The following is a 23,916-nucleotide window of genomic DNA, read 5'->3' on the forward strand; positions in this document are numbered from 1 at the left end:
GAAGGATGTGTGCGCTGAGAATGAAGACATTCCAAGGTTTTAACCTTCTTGCTACATTCCATACTAATTTATTTCCAAACAGCATCCCTGCCGTAGAATCAGGTGAGTGCAGCTGACCATCTTTTAGCAAAGGAAGCCTAAAACAGGGAGAAGCCAAATATCCTGCATTGTGTACCAATCCCATCCTCTTTGTCATAACCCTTCTTTGCAAAGGGAGGAATTTCAATATCCATGCCCTGTCTGCCATCCACATGTTAAACATGTTAAGACATAAAAGCAGTCTTTTCATCTGATCTCTCTGGAGTCTTCAATAGAGTTCTCTGTCCATTTTTGGTCTGTTTTGAAGGATTAAAAAAAAATATTCCAGAAAGTAGCAAGAGAACAATGTAAGGCATAAGGAACTGAAGTAGTATTACATTTTGTTTTATTCATGAGAAAATATTAGAATCCAATATTATTTATCTTTGAGTGAGGTATATCAAGGGTTGACAACAGTCTCAAATATTTGGAGAAGGAAAACTTTGCAATCAGGTTTATATTTCTTCTGCAGAGCAGAGAAAAGGAAATGGGTTTACATTTTAGCAAGAGGTATAGAGAAAAATTGTTAAAAGTGAGAGGTGTTAGGGACCAGAAAAATCAGAGATGGAAAATGCTTTGGATATGTCATCTAGTCTATTATTTCCTTGCTCCCAGTGGTTATGAATGTCTACTTTGACAGGTATTAGTTATCTTGGCAGAAATGTGTTCCTGGGTCAGATCTGTACAGATAAATCATAACAAATGTTAACTCAATGAATGCAGATTCACGTAAACAGCCTTTATTCGGTCAAAGCCTGAGATATGTGCAGTACCAATGATTACAAAATCAATGTGAGATACAGCCCTTTCCTTTAAAAAGTTTATCACTAACTGTAAATAAAACTCAATACCAGGGTGGCTTCTCACCTACTTTGCTCATATAATCATCACCTTTGCAAAATAATAATAGCTAATATTTATTGAGCACTTATGTACCTGCCATTTTATTACATTAACTCATTTAATGCTTATAAGAACATTATGAAATAGAAATTGTTATTCTCAGATTATAAATGAGGAGACCAAGACTCTGGAGGTTAAGCCATTTGACCATGATTTTAACTAATAGATAGTATATTGTTTCTTGATCTTGGGGCCTGAGAAAGACCTATGAGGAATCTGGTCCATCCTCATATTTTACAATGAGGAAACAGACCCAGCAGAGGTAAGCAGCCTCTTACTCAAGATCACAGCCTTTTCCCGGGGAAGGTCACATAAGTCTTGCCTTAAGGTGGGCTATGTAATAAGAGCAGGAGGAGATAAGCTAATGGGTCTTGATTTTGTTCTGTCTTCTAAGGACCAGGAAGATATCCTGAAATTCTCTGTAACGGCAAGCTGCAAGGATGGAACTGCAGCTGGTGTCTTGGCCTTGGGAAAGCCTCCAGGGCAAGCCGTGTTTAGTCAGAAACTATGGCCATGGGTTTCCAGCCCTCTGCAGGCCCAGCTCTCAGCATGTGGAGCTGAAGACAAACTGAGCTGGTCTGAATTTTGGGGCCACCACCTACTAGCTTCGTGACCTTGAGCAACTTACACAACCTCTCTAAATTTCAGATTCTCATCTGTAGAGCTGAAATTTTATGAGGGTTGTCATGAGGGCTAGACAGCAAATATGAGACAAATGGTAAATATTAATAAGAGAAAAGCAAATGCCTTCAGAGATCCCCTATAATTCCAATTCCAATTTATCTATCTTACTGCTTCTCAAAAGTCAGCAGTGATGCTGGGAATTTCTTCCAAGTACCCCTCCATAGCTTCAACAGACAATCGGCAAAGAACTTTTGAAGACCTGATGTGGTTTTTAATCGAGGACCTGAAGCAAGGACTACTACACCTATAGGATTAACAATCTTTTCACTTGCAAAAACCTATTAGGTGTGTTTGGAGGTAGTAATGCTATAATTACCGCATTTAACAGTTTATAGAGCACAAGCCAAGCATATTCCTTGCCTGTTTAATAATGTCTAGGTGTCAGCCTTTCAGTGGTATCAGCACTGAAAATATAAGTGAAATGACTTTTAAAACAGTAGTTCTCAAGCTTTAGTGTACTCAGAATCATCAGGGAACCTTGTGAAATATGTAGATTTCTGGATCCAGATCTCAGGCAGCCAGGCCAGGAAATCTGCATTCTTATCAGCACCTGCAGCCTTGTTCTGAAGCTTTTGGTCCCCAGAACATACACTGAGAAGGGCTGTTCTAAGGGCTCACTGTCCAACTACTCTTTCCTGATGCTCTCCAGGGAATGCCCAACAAACGAATGCCCTTTATTCAGCAGTAGCAGCAGAGGAGCAGTAGTTGCTCTTGAATGATGATGGATTTCTCCTCCTAATCTATATGCTTTAAGGGTACAGTTTCATTTGATCCATCCATATTATGTTCTACAAAAACATCAAGATTCCCAAGTAAACTTGAGATGGTGAAAACACTGGATTGATTGCCCTCACCACCTCTCATCTCTAGGCTGTGATCGATTTAGCTCTCTGACCAACAAGTGATTTGTTCTTTGGCATGAGAGAAAGGAAAAAACAACAACAACAACAAACAAACAAAAAACAAAAAGAGGAGTAAAGGGAGTTGATAATGATGGTTTGCACCCATCTAAAATGTGGGCTAGAAATAGAGCTGTCCCAGGAGAGCTGAAGCTGAGTTCTCTCAACACACATCTAAAGATTCATAATCAGGGTCTCAACCAGGTATGTCAGGTGGCTTAATTAGAAACTCCTGGACTATGAGTTTCACAGACACGTGGGTGGCCCAGTGGCCCCTTTAGTATCTGGGCTTCAGCAAAATGAGATAATAGCTATCATCCAAAAACATTTGGGTTTTAAAAAGGAAAAAAAAACTATTATCTGGTGCTATAAAATGAAATGAAATAAAGCCCTGCTTTTAAGCACAGCATATCACTGTTGCTTTCGAGTTTAAATATTAAGGAACACATTTCGTTAATGATTAAAACAGTAGTGATTGATTTAGGGGGCTTGGTAAACATTTAATCTGTCCTTATTCCTTACTGAAGGAGCACACTGCCTAGTGCCCTAGGATGGACATTAGGTAATGATTGGAGTTTTAATTTTGTGTTATTATTAATAGTTAATGTAATTTTGATTATGTTGGAAGCTGGAGGTATATTGTCAGTCATCCTTTCAGGGTGGCGGTACTGCCCTGTCCTGCTTAATCAGAGGTTCTTAGAGGAGGTGGGCTCAGCAGTGATTTAAATGAAAGAAGGTTGATGTTTAATATAATAAACTTTCAATTAAACATTTAAATCATTTTCAAATTGAAAAGGGTCATGGAAATTATCTGGCCTAATTCTTTCATTATGCAGATCAGAAAACTGAGACCCATGAGAATTAAAGGACTTGCCCAAAGCCATTCAGCTTGTCTCCCTTGCTTGATGTATTATTAGGCTAAAAGACTTCACAGGCCTAACTTGGAAAAGATGGCAGGAGACCTTGGCTCTGCTCTCACAGTTGTTTCTCTGATCTCAAGCACTTCCCACCCTTTGTAACCTGTGTTCCACACAGGAAGTAATTCCTGTTTTATAAATATTGGAGGTGTGTGAAGGTAGTTTTTACAGAAGAGCTACCTTGGACCAGTATCTTTTTAAGTAAAGACTTAAATGCCCTGCTTGAGACAGTGAAGTGTAATATCTATCCCAGGGAAAGAAATCCAGCACAGGAAATGCTCCATCCTTTGGTATTCCCCCGGCAACCTGGAGCTCAGGGCGGTGACCCTCAGCCCTGCCCTGCAGCTGAAGTAGCTCAGGACTCGAGAGCAGAGGCTGTGATTTACTTCAGGGCTCTGGGCAAGTCCCTTTAAGGTGGCTGTCCTTCCCCTTCGGTGTTTGTAAAACAGAGAGATGATGCTGATATCTTCCTCACTGCTCCATCAGAGGCACTGTGTGAAATTAGCTGCTGTTTGGGAAGGTTTATAAAGACACACATTCCCCCTCCCTGCTAATATGATTACTAGCACTTTCTTGTAGGAAAGGCCCAACTCTTCATCTTCTTTCTTCCTTTAAAAACAGACCAAAGGGTATATTGTCTTGTGTCCTTGTGGCCAAAAAGGTTGTTGCTTCCGTGGTTGTTACCTCCTTAGAATGTCAGTTTGCTGATGTTAAGGATTCCTAGGAGCACCACAAGCCAACATCAAAAATCAACAACAATAACAATAACAAAAATAACTGCCTTGTTGGTTCTTAGAACTTATGAGTTACAAACAGACTTTTCCAATTATGAAAACGTTGCCCCAGCCTGTCTCCAAGCCACCTCTGTCCTCAAAAGGGTGAGGTCTGGAGGGGCAGGGGAAACTAGACTGTTTATTAGGGCTGACTTTCTGAGTGTCACCAAGGCTTTCCACAAGAAGCATTTAAAAAAATGCTTTGGAAGGAAAGTCATCTTTCAATAGTCAAAGAGGTACCTGGTACCTGTTTCAAGCACACAGCTCTGAGCACAGCCTGTTTCTCAACGTTTGGAAATCCTTTAACAGTTTATGGATAGGCCTCCCTTTAAACCAATCCAACAGCTCCTTTCTCCATAACCTGATTTTAGAGGTGTTTCATTATCTCTAATTACTCGGGTAAATGGTGATTACTCAGTGTTTTAATCATCGGTTTGGGCAGTAGCTACTCTAAACTCAGAGAAGCCCAGACTCCCCTGGGTATTTTTGGAAGGTACTGCGACTAGTCGATGCATGCATTCTAGTACCTCTGCACGTGGTCCCCAGGTGAGCCCTGAACGCTTCCCGGAGCTGGAGGCAGCGGCGTCCCAGCCTGGGCAGCAGCTGCTGACTCGGGCGCTGCCCGGGTTTCCGGGACCAGGGCCGGCGAGGCGAGGCCCGGCGGCGGGATGGGAGGATGTGGGCGGGGCTCCCATCCCAGAAAGGGAGGCGAGCGAGGGAGGAGGGAAGAAGGGAGGGGCTGCCGGAGAAGAGGAGGAGGAAGGAAAGAAAGAAAGAGAGAGAGAGAGGGAAAGAGGAGGAAGAAGATGCGGGAGGGCAGAGGAGGAGGGAGGGAGGGAGGAAAGGGGAGCGCAGCTCGGCCCGGAAACTAGGTGAGTTTGGCATCAGAGCCGAGGGACGGGAGCCTGCGACGCCGCTGCAGATCAGGGCTGAGTATCTCGCCTCTCTCCCTGATGGGATTCCCGTCCACGCCGTCTCGAGCCTGCTGCGCCCCAGTCCTCGGCCCTCGCCCAGGTTCGCTGCAGCTGTTCAGAGGTCCCCAAGAGCTGCTGATTGCGGGCCTGCTACTGCAGGGATCTATGGTGAGCAAGGCTACCTGGCGAGGGGCGGGGGGGGGGGGGAAGCTGAGGTGCATCCTTGGGGGGAGAAGTAGGGGGCTCTGGCTGTGTCGAGGCAAAAGGTGCTCCCTCCCCCCCCCCCACCTCCCAACCCCCGGTGGTGGTGCTAGAGGTAGGGATGCTTGCGCTGAAAGTCACTTCTATATATGCCAGTGCCTCTACCCGGACCACTTTCTCCGTCCGGTGGCCCCGGGCGATTTCCACGTTTGGTAGGTTCGGGGCAGGAGAAGAGCAGAGACGAGAAGCCTTTAGTTGGAGGTCGTTGGGAAAGACCGTGGGGTCTTGAGCCGAACACGTCGCTCGTGGATTAGCATTTGCGATTTCCCGGCGGGAAGGGCCAGGAGAGAAAGGGGAGAGGTGGCTCTGAGGTCCGGAGAAAGTGAGGGAACTGAGGGGCGTCGAGGTGGGGAGAGAACACCTAACCAGGGCTAGTTCCGTGGTGGTGAGCGCGGTTCTCCTGCTTCTGGAGCGTGCGCGCCGCGGGAGGGCTGCGTCTAGGGGAGTGTCACCCGACCCGGCCCCCAGCCGGCGAAAGCCCCTGAAAGCTGGCGAACCGCTGCTGCCCAGCGCGCCTCCTCCACGAGCTATTCTCGTGGACTTGCAGCATCCAAGGAGCTGCTCCTGTATCATTTCACGGTGTAGGGTCTGTAGGGACGACGGCCGGGATGCTAGCCGCCCCGGAAACGCAGGTTCCTGCGGTGTCGTGTCCTTTGGAGAGTTGCTGGCCAGATGCACGGCGGACGCGTGGCTCTTACTGGCCCTCCCGGCTCAGAGCCGACGGGAAAGTGTCCCGGGATTCGCGGGTCCCTGCGGACCCCTCCCCGCGGGAGCTGCGCCCGCGGCCTTAGAGGCTTCCCGGGCACCATTTGGTGAATGGTTCGTGAGGATAGCGGTTTGTGAGGATCGCGTTTTGTGGGCTGAAGGCTTTGTGAGACGTTAAAACCCCCAGACATTGACTTGGTAAACTGCGGCCACCTCTGAACAAACTTTGGCGTTGGGCGAAAACTCGGGCAAGGAAGGAAAGGACGAGTTGCATCCCCGCCCCTCAAGAAAGAGTTCTGGAGACGAAAGTGCTTTTCGGCTTTTATCTTTTTAATTAAGAAAACTGGGGGAGAAAAATGTGATTAGAGACGAATCCTTCTGAATCCGCAGTTGAAACACAACCCGCTCTTCCCTCGGCCTCTGGGTTTTAGCGCAGCGCGCGCTCCCGCCGCACCCTGGGAGATTCCTAGGGTCAGAGGATTGTCGGCGGACTGCGGGCGCCCGCGCCTTCCGCTGTCCCTTCGCCCGCGGGGACCGACCCTTCTCCGTGTGCTTTGCCCGTTTCTGGAGCTCCGCCCACGGGGCATCTTGAAGGTTCTAGGCGTCTCAATGAAACTCTTTGCTCTTCCCAACCCTTTCGCAGTCAGCCCCAGCGGTGGCGCGGGAGCGGGAAAACCCAAAGCCGCTCAAAAAGCGGCGCGGCTCTCGCCGGGCGTGGACCGTCGCGCAGCGGCGCCCGCGGCCTCCACACCCCGGCTAGCGCGGTGTCGGGCGGCGCCGGGCAGCCGCGGCCGGAGGGAGGGTTAAGCGCTTGGTCCTTTACTCCTCTTCCTCCAAGCCTTCCCGAGAGTGCCCCCAAGAAGAAAACCAAGTTTGTGGGGGAGAGTGAGGTCGGCAACCTGAGCCCTCGAGCTCTGAAGCGACCCAAGGCAGGAACTGGGAACAGCCTCAGGAAAGGGCGGCCGGGTGCCGTGCGCTTTGCAGCGGGAGTCGTGGGACTCGGGACCCCGGGGCAGGCCGCGCTGACTCAAGAGTTGCGTGGGTCAGGTTTTTGAAAAGGCCCCCCGTGCTGAGCGACCCACGCGTGCAGCATCTTCGGTTAGGACATCCCAGTAATTCCTTGAGCTGTGGGCTGGTGAAATTCTTGAAGAAATATTTGCTGCGACTCTGCAGCTGGTGCAAAGGAGGAAGGGGGTGGGGGAGGAAGTGGCGGGGGAGGAGTAGTGGTTTAAAAAAGACAAGCTGGGGAGAGAGAGAGAGAGAGAATAAGAGAGAGACGCAGACGCAGAGGTCGAGCGCAGGCCGAAAGCTGTTCACGGTTTTCTCGACTCCTGGGAATGCGGTGGGATTTCCTTTCTGCGCCGGGTCGGGAGTTGTAAAACCTCCGCGACATTGAGACCTGAAAAATGTGACGCGCCCTTTCTGAGGAGACGCCTCTTTTCGCGTCTGCCCTGAGCTTTGCGCTTCGGCGTCCGCCCCTCTGCCTTGAACGGCCCACCGACCACTTTCTTCGGGGATTTGCTTTGCTTGGCGAGGGATCGCCGAGGTGCGGAGTTTCTCTCCGTAAAGGAACCGGAGGAAAGAGCCTAGCGGCGGCTCCCTCACCACTTTCCCACACCGATTACCGCCTAAACGTCTCCCGCTCCGGCCCCGCGTGACAGGGTCCGCAGCTTTTGGCTGGGAGCTAAAGCGGCTGCCCACTTGCTCTGAACATTCGCAAGCGTTCGCCAGGGGGTGACTAGCTGTCACTGGGAGCAATATTTGGCCTCTCGGAGACCCTGGGGAGGAAGTGGGGTGCGCGCGGCGCGTGTGTCTGTGTGTCCCTCAGCACTTTCCTTTTTAAATGACCCTCAGTGGTGGCTTTCAGCGGCTGAGACTCCGCTGCCCCCAATCCCGGCCCCACTTGAGCTGGGTTCGGGCTGAAAGGCGCAGCCCTTACAGTGCCCCCCAGATCCTCGGCTTCAGGCCGCTGGCGCGAGGGCCCAGCCCGACGCACCGAAGGCTACAGGTAGAGGCGAGGACCACGTCCTCCGCGCGCTGCACCCGGGGACCGGCCGAGGGCTCCGCAGAGCGCCATCCGGACCTCCTCCCGGACCGCTTGAGGTTTGGGGCTGCTGGCGCGGAGGCTGGCCTCTCCAGGAGGGGGCGGGGCCGCGGGCGGGCGGGGATTGGGGGTGGGGAGACGGGGGCGGGCGCGCGGGCCCTTTCACAGCCCGCCTCGGGGAGGGCGGGCTCCTCCGTGCGTGGGGCGGGGCCTCTGCGCTCACGTGACGCCTAGGGGCTGGAAGAAAAACAGAGTCTGTCTGCGCCAGAGTCTCATTATATTCAAATATTCATTTTAGGAGCCATTCCGTAGTGCCATCCAGAGCAACGCACTGCCGCAGCTCCTCTGAGCATTTCCAGCAAGTTTGTTCAAGATTGGCTGTCAAGAATCATGGACTGTTATTATATGCCTTGTTTTCTGTCAGTGAGTAGACACCTCTTCCTTCCCTCCTCCCGGGAATTCACTCTGCCCTCCCCACCCGTGCTCGCCTTGTGTCCCTCCCGTCGGACCTTCCTTCCACACTCTGCTTTCTGGCAGCGCTGTCGCTTTCTTCTAGGCCGGGCAGCCGCTGCGCTCCGAGCCCACCGGTTCTATTTAAAGTGCTCCTCGCTCCCACTCGCTCTCTCTGATCCGTGCGTTGCAAGAAAGGGGAGCGAGAGGGGGCTAAAGAGATGGAAGGTCCTCAGCCGGGGGCGGGGGGCTAAGGGCCCCCCCCTCCCCACATAACTGGAGAGCACCCAGTGCCCCTGTGGCGAGTTCCTCGCTGCTTGTCAAAACTCACAGAGGTCGCTCTTGGACTCATCCCCTCCCACACACCCTTCCCCGGGAGTGAGCGAGAGGGCGCGATCAGATGCTTCTTGCTGGGCATTTCAAACTCATCAGCCACAGTAAAATAAACCCTCCAGCCATTCGGTCCGCTCCCAGACCCTGCCTCCCCCGTGTCTTCACCCTGCTCCTGCTTCTCTGCTTTCCCTCCCTCCTGCTCCGAACCAGCTGGAAGTGGTGGAAGTCGGGCTCTGGCTCGGAGGGCGGAGGAAGAAGGGGGGTGGAGGGAGAGGGGGAGAGAGGCTGAAGGTCTGAAGTGGAGAGGAGAGCGATGGCATTTTAATTCTCCCTCCCCCACCCTTCTTTACCTTCTCAATGTTAACTGTTTATCCTTGAAGAAGCCAAGCTGAGATCATGGCTCAGATAGCAGTTGGGACAAAAAAAGATTAACAGGATGGAGGCTATCTGATTTGGGGTTATTTGACTGTAAACAAGTTAGACCAAGTAATTACAGGGCAATTCCTACTTTCAGGCCGTGCATGGCTGCAGCTGGTGGTGAGGGGTGTGTGTGAGGGCGAAGACACAAACTTGATCTTTCTGACCTGTTTTACATCTTGACCCTCTAGCTCTAGCCCTATGTGCGTATGCAGAGACATCTCTATTTCTCTCTAGTTATCGGTGTTTATTTATTCTTTAACCTTCCACCTCCTCCCCCTCCCCAGAGACACCATGATTCCTGGTAACCGAATGCTGATGGTCGTTTTATTATGCCAAGTCCTGCTAGGAGGCGCGAGCCATGCTAGTTTGATACCTGAGACGGGGAAGAAAAAAGTCGCCGAGATTCAGGGCCACGCGGGAGGACGCCGCTCAGGGCAGAGTCATGAGCTCCTTCGGGACTTCGAGGCCACACTTCTGCAGATGTTCGGGCTGCGCCGCCGCCCGCAGCCTAGCAAGAGCGCGGTCGTCCCGGATTACATGCGGGATCTTTACCGGCTTCAGTCTGGGGAGGAGGAGGAGGAGCAGATCCACAGCATTGGTCTGGAGTATCCCGAGCGCCCCGCCAGTCGGGCCAACACCGTGAGGAGCTTCCACCACGAAGGTCAGTCCCTGCCCGGAGTCTGGGCTGGGGAGGGCCAGTAGGGCTGCCTGGTGGGACAGTGGAAGCTCTGGGGGCGAGGGCTTCAGGTTACCTCCGAGCCCCAAGTCCAGGAGGCTGGGGAACAGAGCTGCTTACTTTCTGGAGTTTTCAGAGTTGTGGCTGAATTTATTTTTTGGAGACAGAAGGGAGGGGTTGGAGAGAAGGGGAATGACACCACTCAGACGTGGGCTAGCCCCAGCCGTGTGTTTTTGCTATATCAAAGCCTTTTATGCCAGGGTTTCTGCCTTTTTTTTTTTTTTTTCCAAAGCACCTACTGAATTTAATATTACAGCTGTGTGTTTGTCAGGTTTATTCAATAGGGGCCTTGTAATCCGATCTGAATGTTTCCTAGCGGATGTTTCTTTTCCAAAGTAAATCTGAGTTATTAATCCACCAGCATCATTACTGTGTTGGAATTTATTTTCCTCTCTGTAACATGATCAACAAGGCATGCTCTGTGTTTCCAAGATCGCTGGGGAAATGTTTGGTAACATACTCGAAAGTGGAAGAGGCAGAAGGTGGTTGTGTGCATGTTCCCTCCTGCCTCTGCTCTGTTGGCCCCTCTTTTTCTTTACAACCACTTGTAAAGCAAACTGTGTACACAAAGCCAAGAGGGCTTTAAAAGGGAAGTCTGATGGTGGTGGAGTAAGGAGTTAACACATGGAAATTATTAGACGTATAAAGGAGATTGGGAGATTCTGTCTTTGGTGCTTGCTGAATGCTAGCTAGGCTTCGCTGGTTTGCTAGCTGCGCCATTTATCTGCTCCTTCAGATTAAACGGTATGCTTATTTCCCCCAAATAGGCTTCCACTATATAAGCAGAGTTCATCACTCATCACCCAACTCTTAGCTATTTCTTGATTTTTCAGCCTCTGAAATAGCTCATGTGCTTTTTTTTTCTTCTTCTTCTTTTCCCTTTTTCTTTTCCTCCCTGACTGCGCCTAGAACGTCTGGAGAACATCCCAGGGACCAGCGAAAACTCTGCTTTTCGTTTCCTCTTTAACCTCAGCAGCATCCCAGAGAACGAGGTGATCTCGTCCGCAGAGCTTCGACTCTTCCGGGAGCAGGTGGACCAGGGCCCTGACTGGGAGCAGGGCTTTCATCGTATAAACATTTATGAGGTTATGAAGCCCCCGGCAGAAGTGGCGCCCGGGCACCTCATCACACGACTACTGGACACGAGACTGGTCCACCACAATGTGACACGGTGGGAAACTTTTGATGTGAGCCCTGCAGTCCTTCGCTGGACCCGGGAGAAGCAGCCCAATTATGGGCTGGCCATTGAGGTGACCCACCTCCATCAGACACGGACCCGCCAGGGCCAGCATGTCAGGATTAGCCGATCGTTACCTCAAGGGAGTGGGGATTGGGCCCAGCTCCGGCCCCTCCTGGTCACCTTTGGCCATGATGGCCGGGGACATGCCTTGACCCGACGCCGGAGGGCCAAGCGTAGCCCCAAGCATCACCCACAGAGGGCCCGGAAGAAGAATAAGAACTGCCGGCGCCACTCGCTCTATGTGGACTTCAGCGATGTGGGCTGGAATGACTGGATTGTGGCCCCACCAGGCTACCAGGCCTTCTACTGCCACGGGGACTGCCCCTTTCCACTGGCCGACCACCTCAACTCAACCAACCATGCCATTGTGCAGACCCTGGTCAACTCTGTCAATTCCAGTATCCCCAAAGCCTGTTGTGTTCCCACGGAACTGAGCGCCATCTCCATGCTGTACTTGGATGAGTATGACAAGGTGGTACTGAAAAATTATCAGGAGATGGTAGTAGAGGGATGTGGGTGCCGCTGAGATCAGGCCTTCCTTGGGGACACACACACACAAACACACACACACACGTCCCAGCCACTACTCACCCACACACTACACAGACTGCTTCCTTATAGCTGGACTTTTATCTTAAAAAAAAAAAAAACAAAAAAAAAGGAAAAAAAAATCTAAACATTCACCTTGACCTTATTTATGACTTTATGTGCAAATGTTTTGACCATATTGATCATATATTTTGACAAAATATATTTATAACTACGTATTAAAAGAAAAAAATAAAATGAGTCATTATTTTAAAGGTAAACTATGTTCTTTTTCTCTTAAATCCTTTCTCTCCCTTCGCCCCATCTCTTTTGGATGAGATTTTCTTCTGTTAAGGTGGGGCTGGGGGCACTGTGGAAGTCAGAGTGTGGTAACTGGAGGTGGTTAAGTTGGAAAGACAGGAAGTAAACTGATGGTGGAGGATGGTAATTGCCAGGATGAATTGTTTTCCATTTCTATTTAATGTTAACAAGGACAAGGACGCGGCATCCTCTCCCATCTGGATGACACATGCCTTGGAGAAACAGTGGGATGAAAGGAGTAGGCCAGATTAAAGACTCAGTTTTGGGCTCTTTGTACATCCTATGTTTTTGCTCACCTGTTAGAGGTGTGTCCCAGCAAAGTGTGATGGGTAAGAGTCTCGACTCTAGGGAAATGCTTCCCACCTCTGCTTTTATGATACCCAGGGTATCTCCAGTTATTACAGGCACCAATGTTGTATTTTCAAACCAAAACTAATTTGCACACTCACATATTAACCTGTGTGTGTGTGTGTGTTTTAAACAGGAGTTTTTTGAGTTTTTTTTTTTTTTTTTGAGAAGTGGGTTTTATCCAATAAAATAAATATCTGCCTTACTTTCAAAAAGTTTGGTGACCACTATTTTGATATACCACATGGTAGAAATTCTCCAGTGTGTCTGTACTTTTCCCCCCTTGTCTCCTATTCCCCAGATGAAGGCTTTCATTGAATTCAAAATTCCAAGAGACTGAGCTGGGTTGGGGGGTGGGAATGGGGTCAGATACTGAAGGGTCAGAATTTCCAAGTGGGCACTGTGAAAGCATCCCACTGTATAGAGTCTCTCGAGTCAAATACCAACTCTCCTTGCATCTCTGTGGATGCAAGGTGGATGCGATGTTCTGAGTGGATGTGATGTTCTGAGCCAGGGTTTCTCCAAGGACAAAGCTCAGTTTTTGACCAAACTAAAAACGGAAAATGCTAACGTGCTTGAGCAGTCTCCCTCAGTTCAGGGCTGCCAGTGAGGCAGAGAAATGGATTTCTGGAAGGACACGGATATAGGGCCTCAGAGGACCAGAGGAGAGACCTTTGCTTTTTTTTTTGCCACCAGCAAGTAAATGACGCCCTGGAAGTTTAGCTTGCGTGGGCTCATTTCTTGTGTGTGCTTTTCTTCTGCGTGGGCTTGGATGGGTTTGGGGCAAAAGCAGTGTCTTCGTGTAGTCTGTGGGATGAGCTCTTAGGAGTGCATTCTTTTCATGAGGATGTATGGGTGAGTGGCAGTGGTGGTGGCCATTGTGGTGCTGAGTGTGCCCCCCCATTCATGTACACACACTTCCATGTGCTCTTGGAGGTGGGGTGGGTGAAGCAGGACTCATTTTTGTTTTTAATTGCTGAAGTCCTACAATCCTCTGAAAGGAGCAGCTTAGTGGAAACCAATAAAAATAGAAGTGGAGCAGTTGCCAAAGCCCCAGCTCCCTGGAGAGCACAGGTGGAGAGAGGAGATCAGAGCCCCAGGCAAAGGCAGCAAGACTCCACAGTTCCTCCAAAACTCCCTGCAAAGAGGGTTACTTCCCCCCTCCCCTAGCCCCCCAGGTCGCTGCCCCTTTGATTAATGGTAAGGAGGTCGAATAAATCATTTAGGGGAAGCCCATTAAGGGTTCCCCTCAGGCAGCCTCGTTTTGTTTTGCCCGATTTCCAGCAACTTTCTGAAATGTCCGTGTCATTGAAGAGGAACCCGCAGATCTCTAGCACTTGGACAAATCATCTGAGGGCAAATCCTGAGCCCAGTGGCTGCCTGGCTCAGGTCACTTTCTAGCAACCACCCTCCCCCGAACCTCCCCCACCTCCTTCTACTGGCTTATTTTCAGGAATGGATAATGTTGTTTATTTGTTCAGCCAAATATTTGGTCTGGGGAATTTACCGTGAAATTCTGTGAATTGCATATACCTAGTTAACAAAATAGTCCTAATGCCACAAATGTTAGCATGAAAAACAACGAGCTATGGCCAGATTTAACTCTTTGAATTCTGTTTGAAGGCATAGTCCTGAGGTTCGGGAAAATAAGGAATTGAATGTATGTGATGATCTAATTTAGGTTTCAGTATTTTAGATTTTGGACTAATGCTCGACTAAGTACCTTATGCAAGTTGTAGGGTGATTCTTGTCGTTGCTTTTGGATCAAGTCTGCCCCCATTCCAGTGTGGTTTTTTTTTTTTTTTTTTTTTGCCCAGAGTAATGTTCCCATTACTTAAAGAAAGATGGGGAGGGAGAATCACTCTTGAGGAATTCAACAAAGTCGTAACCACATCAGAGGAGCTGCTCAGTCAATCCCTGCCCAACCCTTAAACTGGAACCGGCTTCCTACGAGCTTAAGAAAAAAAAGCTACGGGGCGGGGGGGCGGTTTGTGGCCCCGGAACGCATCACACATTCCCCGACTTTCGTTGCATAATTCACTCTGAACCTGCCAGGTGACCTGCTGACTTTGTTTTCTGTCTTGACCGTGCTTCATTCCACCACCCCCTTGCCGCCGGGCAGCGCCACACTGAGAGGGCTCAGGGCAGCAGCGGACCTGGCAGCCCCCGACGATCACCCGGCCTTGGCCGGACGTCAAGGTTCGCGGACAGGCTCCGCCCCCGCCTGCTCCCGGAGCTCTCGGCCCGGCTGCCGCGGGGGCGCCAGGGGGCGTCCTCCCTGTCGGGGACCAGGAGGTGCACCTGGAGGCTGCGCGGAGCTGCACCGAGGGCTCCCCCGCCAGATCGCCAGATCGCCGGATCGCAGGGGGACCCGGTGCTCAGGGGAAGCCGGATCCGAGTATCGCACGCGTGTCCTAAGGCAGGTCCGCACGGTTCCTGTGGAACGGTGTCAAGCGGCCGCACAGGGCCGTGGAGTCCGGGGAGAAAGCTCACCTGGGTGGACGCGTGTAAGAGGGGTCGAGATCTTGAGGGGTTTTCCTTGGGGGTGGAGAGCAGGAATTGGGGAGCTCACCGTGGGCTCGCATCTTGGAGGGACGGAACGGGGTGTGGGCGGGACGGGAGCAGAGCTGAGGGTGGACGGACGTGCAGACAGGGCTCCCCAGCTGCCCTCTGAGCCTCCTTAGGACACAGAGCCCAGCGGGGCTCCGGCTGAACTGCCACCCTGCCTGCCCCAACTGTTGGGGGAGGGAGGGGAATAGAGGAGGCCTAGGGGGTGCATGAGTGGAGTTGGCTGATTTCTTTCAGAAATGACATGCCAAGCCCGTAATACCTGACAGCACCTCAGCTGACCTCCTCTGGGCCTCTGGACCAGGGGAGTCGCAGTGCTGCTACTGTCACCCGCCACTCAAAGGCCGGAGCTCAGCATGGTGTTACTGTTACAAGGGGAATCTAGGAGAATAAAGCTTCAGGCCCATGTCTCCAAACTGTTTGTCCTTAATGACACCTTTGCTTCAACACAGAGCAAATTGTATAACATATACACACTCTCTCTTTAAAATGAAAAGAATAATGCAAAAACAACCCTGGTGACCTTACATTACCTGAGAATCAGAAGGTTGTTAGCATTACCTAGAGGAATTTAGGATAATTGGTGGACTGTCAAATTAGAAATGATGCAGAATTACTGGGGTGAACCATTTGAGACAGACTAGCACAATTTTGAAAACTTAACTGGAAGTAGGTTGAGTGGTTAGCAATGGGGCCTGGGTGGTATTGCAAGGGTCCCATTTCCCTATGCTTTCAGCGCTTAGTGGCAGAATAAATAAACGGGTCAAAACTGCAGTGGTCACTCATGAAGAAAAGTGGCTTGTTTTTAGGAAAAATTTTTGATTGCTCTAATATTATTAAAAAACCACAGGAAATTTTGAAGGATAAAAAATTCAAGGTGTGTAACATTTAGTCAATCCTAGAAAAAGGAATTAGAATATTTTATCACTGAGGAAGTCATTAGAAATTACCATTCATAAGTCACCTTACTTAAGGAATTAACTGAAGCAAGTTCCAATTGTTTCTGCCTTTTCTTTCTTTTCAAAATATTCTCTAAAAACCCTGAATATAAATGCTGTTACGTAGTTCAAAACAAACTTCGGAAAATATAATACTATAGGGTTCATTACTATAGAAATGCTTATTTCAAAAACGTAAAATTTCAGGAAAAGACAAGATGGAACAATCATTTGCTGAGTTACGTTGCTAATGAGAATTTCTTAAGTCCAGCTTTCCATAAGTTTCAACACATTCCTGAAGAAAAGATCTCACTGATCTCTCAACTTTTTATAACTTGATTTCTAACAAGTATTTAAAAACAAGGCCCCCCAGCCTAAATCCTTGAATCCCCAAGCCAAGGTGCAAGTAGATTCTAGTTTGCGTAGTTTCATTGTCATTACTTCAGCAATAGTTTTAGTTTTAGTAACTGAAGGCCTGGCCAGCAGATGATTTTCTAAAGGATCCAAAGCACACTGACTGAGATTAAAACATTGGACTCTATCATTTACTCCTGAAATTGTTTCTCTGTCCCTCTGGTGTCAGCAACTGACTGAATCCTGTGCAGAGTTCTCCACGATTTAGTTGAGATAATGTACAACTATGTTCATTTCAAGCCTCATGCTAATTTTTTAATCCTTGTCATTTTGTTTTCAAAGCAGTTTGTTATTGAGGTAGGACCCAGGGGAAGAGCCCAAAGACACGGACATTATGAGAGAGAGAGAGAGAGAGAGAGAGAGAAGGAAAGAATTTCTAATTGAATTCAATTTACTTTAGTCTTCTATAGATTATTGCGAAAAACAATGAAGTGCTCTTTTTCGAGGATAACAACAGGTATGGTTAAGGCTATACCCATTGTCCCTTGAATTCACCTAGGATTACAAAGTAGAAAAAGGTGTATCTTTTGAGAACTGACTTATCAACCTTCTTTAATTGGTCAGTGAGAGCTATCTGACCCAGGCTTAACTTCACCTCCAGAAAGTTCAGACTCAAGTATTTAATGTGCAATTGTAATATCTCATTCCAGTTGCTTAGATGCAGCTATCTCTTTCCTCCTCTACTGTTTCTAGTTTTTATTAAAATGAAGTTTAAAATTTTTTTATGAGATAGCAAATTTACTTATAACCTCATCATCTTAAAACTATTCATGTTTTTCCATGTTCTTTTTCATTCTTTGCTCATATACTTACAAATTTTCATAAAGCTTTTATTTTGTATTCCATTTTTCTTAATTTCAGATAAATATTATAACCTTAACATTTAATGTCTCAAATGTACAGTCTACTTATATGCTAATGCGGATCACCTTTGTGAAAGCAGGCTGGGTATAAAACTTAGTCATCCTTGGGTAATTTTACGCAGCCTAGTTATAATTGCAGAGCTATGGGCATCACTTCCAAATTTCATTAAGGTTCTTACAGACTTCTTAAGGGTCAACTTAAATGTTGTGCTAAAGTACTAAACAGAATGCTCCTTGTATGTTTTAAGTATCCTGAAAAGTGGGTTACCTGACATCTGCGGCTCAGAAAATTTTATACTGCAGGACTTGTATCCACCTGATTTAGTCATCTTGAGCATATGTTCTTTCAAGACCCAGAGAAGAAGAGACATACTAAAGGTCTCTGAAACCACTGGTTGAACAATTTCCTACTGGACTCAATGTGTGTCCCTCATTTTCTTGCCCTGACTTCTCGCACCAGCTTTCTTGGGGACTGAAGGTGATGGGAAAGGGAAGAAGAATTATGTAAACAGAGTAAATCTCAAACTGAAACCTATTCAGTTGGGTTACTAGGCTTGGAACCGACCTTGACACTTGCAGCCTTCAGATTCCAGTTGGTTGGGGTCAAACACAAATGTCCACATGCTGAGTGAGTTCCACATGCTTCTTTTATGTACCTTAACTAGGACAGACAAAAGATGTTTTCCCCGTGGGACTCACTCTTTATGAGGCCTGACCCTCAACAGAGCAAACCAATCTCAGGTGATTTGGGGGTTTTAGGGCACTAAGAACTTTCAGAGCATGGAGAGGTAATTTGTTCAATGGTACCTTAAAAGAGTTAATTTACCTCCAAAAGGTGAGTTTCTTTACTATCCTGGGTCCTTCACTTCCTCTGAGATCAGACTCATTATTTGCATAGCAAAGCATTCCCTTCAGCTGGAAAGGAGGGGATGGGCACCCCTAACAAGGAGAGCCACTTTTCCCACTGTCTTTCAAAACTCAGGAGTGCGATAAGTGGGTTTGATCAACCTTTCCCCTCCCCTAAACTCCAAAACTTCAGGCTATTTTGTTCGTTATCTATCTTGAGATTGACCAGCTTTTCCGGATTGAAGGGATGCAGGATTTAGCATATAGCTGCTGAGAGGACAGATCTGCTAACATTGTTTGTTTGGGTCAGTTTAGTGTGGACTTTTCAGGTGAAAACTCCAGGAAGACAATCTCCACCAACATCTCTCCTCCTCTTCTTTACAGACATTGCATTTTATTTTTAATAAAAACCCCCCAATACTCAGGGAGGAAATTTTTAATATATTGAAGACACTCTGCATGGGAATTATACAAATTTATCTTGATATGTTTGTCGCTTGGCAATCCTGCTTGTTCTACCCAAACTAAACTATGCATTAAAATCATCTCTGAGGGCCTACACTATGTGTAGGTTATTGTTTATTTAATTGTCACTTAGCAATTCTCCAGAACTAGCTCATAATTTATTTTAACCAAATATGCCCCACCTTAGAGACCCATCACCATAAAGGACTTTTTAAGCATTCTTGAAGATTGAACACTCTGAGGTTCTAGTTCGCGTGAGATCTACTGTGCTTCCTTTAATGTGTCTATTATTTCCAAACTGGGAGATTAGTCACAGAGACCTGAGGGAAGAAACCAGACCTTTAATAAGCTCTGTCAATAAAAGGGGCCATTACAAAAATTTGAAGGATTTGCTGCTAGAAGCCAAACTATGATTTTGAGTTGAAACTGTTAAATTTTGAGCATTTGTGGGAGAAACTAAATCTAGCCATATCTCCCTAAGATCAATGATGTTGTGTGACAAGTCATGGGGACTAAGAAGAGAAAACTTAGGGAATTGTTGGAGGAAGGAAATGACAAACAGGACCAAATGATCTGTGGTCTCTTTTGCAGTGTTCCATCCATTGACAATGTATCTAGGCTTCTCTAAGAGAAGCGTGACTCTGGGGAGGGGAGTGTGGCAGGGTAGGGGAGAGTCAGGAAGGCACTTCTGTTTTCCCCAGAATAGTTCACAATGAAACTGTATTTAGGTTGTGTGCACATGGTTAAAAATAAACACCCAGAATTTTAAACAGAAAAGTGTTCACTAAGATAAGCATGAATTTATAAAGAATTGATTGCATCCCTGTGTTTTAATGCCACACTAACTAAAATCTCCTTAAATATTATATGGCACTTAAAAGATATTCAGATGGATCAATGAATGGGGAAGAATACTTCCCCCAATTTTAAGGTAATATAGTTGACTGGCCTTAGAAGATATAAAAATGTTATGACAGTTATAAGAAGCCTTTGCAATTAGGTTATCAGTGGAAAAAGAGGTCAGTGGAATAAGCACGTAACTCAGAAATATTTAAAGTATTGTTAGAGCTTAACATCTGAGAAACTAGAAGCAATATAGGAGTAGGTACAGGAATTACTAAGAAATGCTATGTGGTTAAATGTATATCACATGAAAGTGATATGATATAGATGTATACACCAAACTTCACATCCAACTTCAGAAATGTCTACGCATATTAAAGAGTTAACCATAACTTATTTTTAAGTATAAGAAAATTGAAGTGCTTGTTATCCAATCTATTGAAAAACACACACTCAGACTAAAGAAATTGAGGATATTAAAGGTAAAGAAACTGAGTTTGTTAAGCAGCAATTTAAAAATTTAGAACAAAATGTAATCAAATAAATATCAAAGGCAACAAATACAGTATGGAATAGGACAAGTACTTAATAAGTATTTACTATAAAATATGTAAATTATGGCTATAATCCAACGTTCATATGAAGATTTATAGTAAAGTAACTGAAAAGATGCTTTAGACAAGAAATGGCAGACTTTTCCCATAAAGGGCCAGATAGTAAGTATTTTAGTCTCTGTGGACCACAGTCTCTGGCACAACTTCTCAGCTCTGCCAGGGTTACACAAACACAGCCCTGGAGAATAGTGAACAAAAGCACGTGGGATGTGTCCCAATAAAACTTTATTTATGGGCACAGCAATTTGAATTTCATGATTTTCACACGTTGTGAAATATTCTTTTGATTTTTAAAGACTATTTTTAAAATGCGTCAGCTATTCTTAGTTCAGGGACTGTACAGAAGCAGGCGGCCTGCCGCCTGCTGGATTTGGCCTAAAATCAGATTATCAACCCCTGCTTTTGGCCACTGCATTGGCCAAAGCATTTTCCTTGAAACAATAGTCTCAAGAGCTCCTTTATGAGAAAAGAATGTCGTGACCAAATGTATTTGGGAAGCTCTGGGAACTGTATTACCTTCTTGGAAATTTACACAGAACATTCACATTTTAAAGGCTTTGACAAGTCCCGCAGGGAGAAACCTGGTCAACTTCGGTCAGCCCAGGGATGCGTCAATTTATTTGACCGAAGTACGCCCTTTTGTCCCAGATCTTCAACCCTATGTGGTCTTTTGTGTGATTTGGCCCCTGCCTGTCTCTCTGAGGGCACTTCAGGCCTCTTTTTTCCTTGATGACTAGACTCCAGCCCCACAGGCCTCCTGTCTGTTGTTTAACCACCACAAGTGTTCATTCCTGCCTCAGGGGTTCTGCTGTCTGCTGTCCCCTCTAAGAAGTTCTGCTGCCAGACAGAGCTCCCCAAGGCTGGCCTTCTTCTTGTTCAGTTCTCGGCTCTATGTCTCCTTCTCAGTAAGGCCTCCTCTGATGAGCTACTATGAAAAGTCTCCCTGCTTCCTGCATCCTTGATCATGGGATTCAGTCTATGTTCTTCATTGGATGTTATATGAAGTTCCCTGTCTCTGTGTATATGTCCCATCTCCTCACAGTAATGAAAGCAATATGATTTTAAAGTAACATTCATTTAAATTCTTTTGTAAGTTTTGGGCAAGTTCTTTTCTCATCTTATAAGTCATGGAATATGGTGAATATTTGGCCAGCACACTGATGAATAATTGGGATTTGACTGGGTCTGTTATATGTAAAACATCACCACCCTTCTCATCAATAAATAGAATTGTCCAGTTCATATATGTCATTATGCCACTTCTTTATGGTATGCAGAATAGGCAGATATAGTCTCTAAAATATAGTGGTTTATGATCCAAGAATAATTTTTTTTTTAACCAAAGAATAGAGACATAGTGGCTAGAAATGTATGTTTGAATTATTCACACAATTTTCATCTTGGCTTAAAAAATTAAAGCATGATATAAAAATATGTTTTAAATGTTATCAGTTGAAATTTGTTCATCATTTTAAGGTAGCTAGTTAATCCTTTGTGTGCTTTCTTTTAAGAAGATTATTTCAGCACGGAAGGCAGAAAATAAATATGGTTAAAGTTGCAAAGTTAAAATAAATTACATACAACATTTGTTATATCATTGCCTCACCTACATGGCGTAGTGTATAGAAACTTTTTTTATTCAGTAGATTACCTATAATTGTAAATATAACATGAGAATCAATTACTAACTGATACGTACTTTTATAGCTTATCAGCCTATGTTCTCGGCGCTGAATAGAACATAGGTTTAACACAATTCTTAGTACTGAGCAGCGTTTCCAGTTTTTAATAAATATTATTAGGCATCGAGGTGGCGTCATGCTATTTAGTTTAGAATAATTGGGTTTTTTTTAATATTTGAGAATAATCCTTCCTTGTGATTAAAGGAGATGCTTAGAATATCCTTAATATTACACTGTAATTTTCTTGTAACAGGTGCTTATCTCAGCAGATGCTTAAGTCAGCAGTTTATTTATAAGTGTTTCACTAGGCTAAACACATTCAGTAGCAGACCTACAAAATAAGGAAACTTACTCAGGTATTGCAGACCACAAATAAACATTTTAGTGCTGACTTTTAATTTTGTTTACATTTGATCTGAATAACTTGATAGCTCTTTATACTTCTTTCTCATGTGTGCCAATAGTCTCTTCTTTAAATTGCATTTTCAATAGAAAACTCTACCTAGTTTGTTAATCTAGGGAAATACGAAGACATTACAAAGAATTTGTGGTCCATTTATAAAGTGATTGATCTGGAAAGAGGCAAAGAATACTTTATTTAGAAACTTATTTTATTACATTATTTCAGATGGAATAGAACATCAATCTACAATATTCATAGTTTTCAAAATGAAAGCTCTCTTTCATTTTGAGCAGTATCCCTGGAATGCCTCCAAATGGGGAATTAGGCCGGGTTACCAGGAAGGCCTGTGAAGACAGTGTGGGTGTTTTAGGGGTGAAATCAGAACAGCCTGAGGAAGGAAAAGATCAAACCAAGAAAAACTGAAATGGGATTTGACCACAAAGTGTGGAACAAACATCCTGAAGAATTAAGAGGTGACTGACAAGATGCCTAAATAAAATAATAAATGCATTTTGAAAAAAAGAATTAATCAGCCTGCCAATTTAACTTTAATACGTGGAAGCCCTCAAGGTTATCACACATTTTCTTCAATATAAGCTTTCATAGAGCCAGCGAAATTTGAACTAGACCTTGAAGGTTGATAATTGTGTCCTTTCAGGAGTTCCTGACCTGTTGTGTCCCACATGGACTTTGAGGCAGTTTTCCATCAGTGTCCTCGACTTGCATTGCTTTTCTATACAGATTTTGTCTCCAGGTTCCTTAAGGGACCAAAATACTACTGAATTGTTAGGGCAGTCATCTGTGACTGTGCCACAGAGGGAAAATCACCGATTTTGTAAACTGATACTTTGACCTTGCCCCTGAGCGGACAGTGCTATAACCAGCTTAGCTAACTAGTCACAGACCTAAATAGATGAGCTTGGTTGACTGAGGGGAAGCAATAAATTATGTTTGTATTGACCTTAGTAAACCTTTTAATTCTTTCCCGCATGATATAGTTCTCAACAAATTGGGAAAATATGGCCTGGAGTCTAGGTAAGTGCATAACTACAGATCAATGGCCAGGGCCCACAGCATCAGTTTTAGGCCTGTGTCCTCAAACAGTTTCACCATTGGGAATGGTGGGCGCTTAAACTCCAGCCCAGTCGCTCCCCTGGGCCCCAAGAGGATTTTGACCTTGTGTTGACTACAATGGTGGGAGGGAGGGGACGTGGCCCCTACGGCATGTGGGAGAAAACACTGTTCCAGGTATGGGGCGGGTCAGGGCTGACAGTGAGGAGGCCTGAAGGTTACTGCTGCATTTCTTCTAGCCGCTGATCTCTCGGAACAGAGAAAAGGATCCGATTTGGCCCCTTGCACCGTTCATTTGGCCGCTGGTTGCTGTTGACTTGAGAGGGAATCTTCCTGAAGGGTCCTGGGATGTTTGTTTCTGCCTGTTCACTAATAAGTTGCTTCACTCTCTCTCTCTTAACAACAAAGGAGAATACACAAAAACTTACATGGCTTCCAAGTTGGAAAGTCTGTACGATTTGTAGAAAATTCACTCCCTCATTCACTCAATACGTAATTGTTGAGTAATTCCCACCATGTGTCACCCCTGGACTTGGCAGTGGGCCTACCGGATAAGGTTCAGCCTTTGCTCTGGAGGAACTTCCAGCCTCTTTGGCGACACTGACATGTATATATGTAATTACTGTATTAGTTTGCTAGGGCTGCCATAACAAAT

General features: G+C 46.2%; 1 protein-coding gene across 1 annotated transcript; it reads left to right on the forward strand.

Annotated features, from left to right (window-relative positions):
• Window positions 1-5,060: 5,060 nt before the first annotated feature.
• On the forward strand, window positions 5,061-12,114 carry BMP4 (bone morphogenetic protein 4). The gene is given in 5 exon segments (XM_068545376.1): window positions 5,061-5,093; window positions 5,095-5,126; window positions 8,477-8,601; window positions 9,719-10,042; window positions 11,027-12,114. Coding segments are annotated over 5 exon segments (1,371 nt in total). The 3' UTR covers window positions 11,884-12,114.
• Window positions 12,115-23,916: the final 11,802 nt, after the last annotated feature.

The sequence above is a fragment of the Eschrichtius robustus genome, chromosome 1, assembly GCF_028021215.1.
Source record: "Eschrichtius robustus isolate mEscRob2 chromosome 1, mEscRob2.pri, whole genome shotgun sequence".
Taxonomy (NCBI): Eukaryota; Metazoa; Chordata; class Mammalia; order Artiodactyla; family Eschrichtiidae; genus Eschrichtius; species Eschrichtius robustus.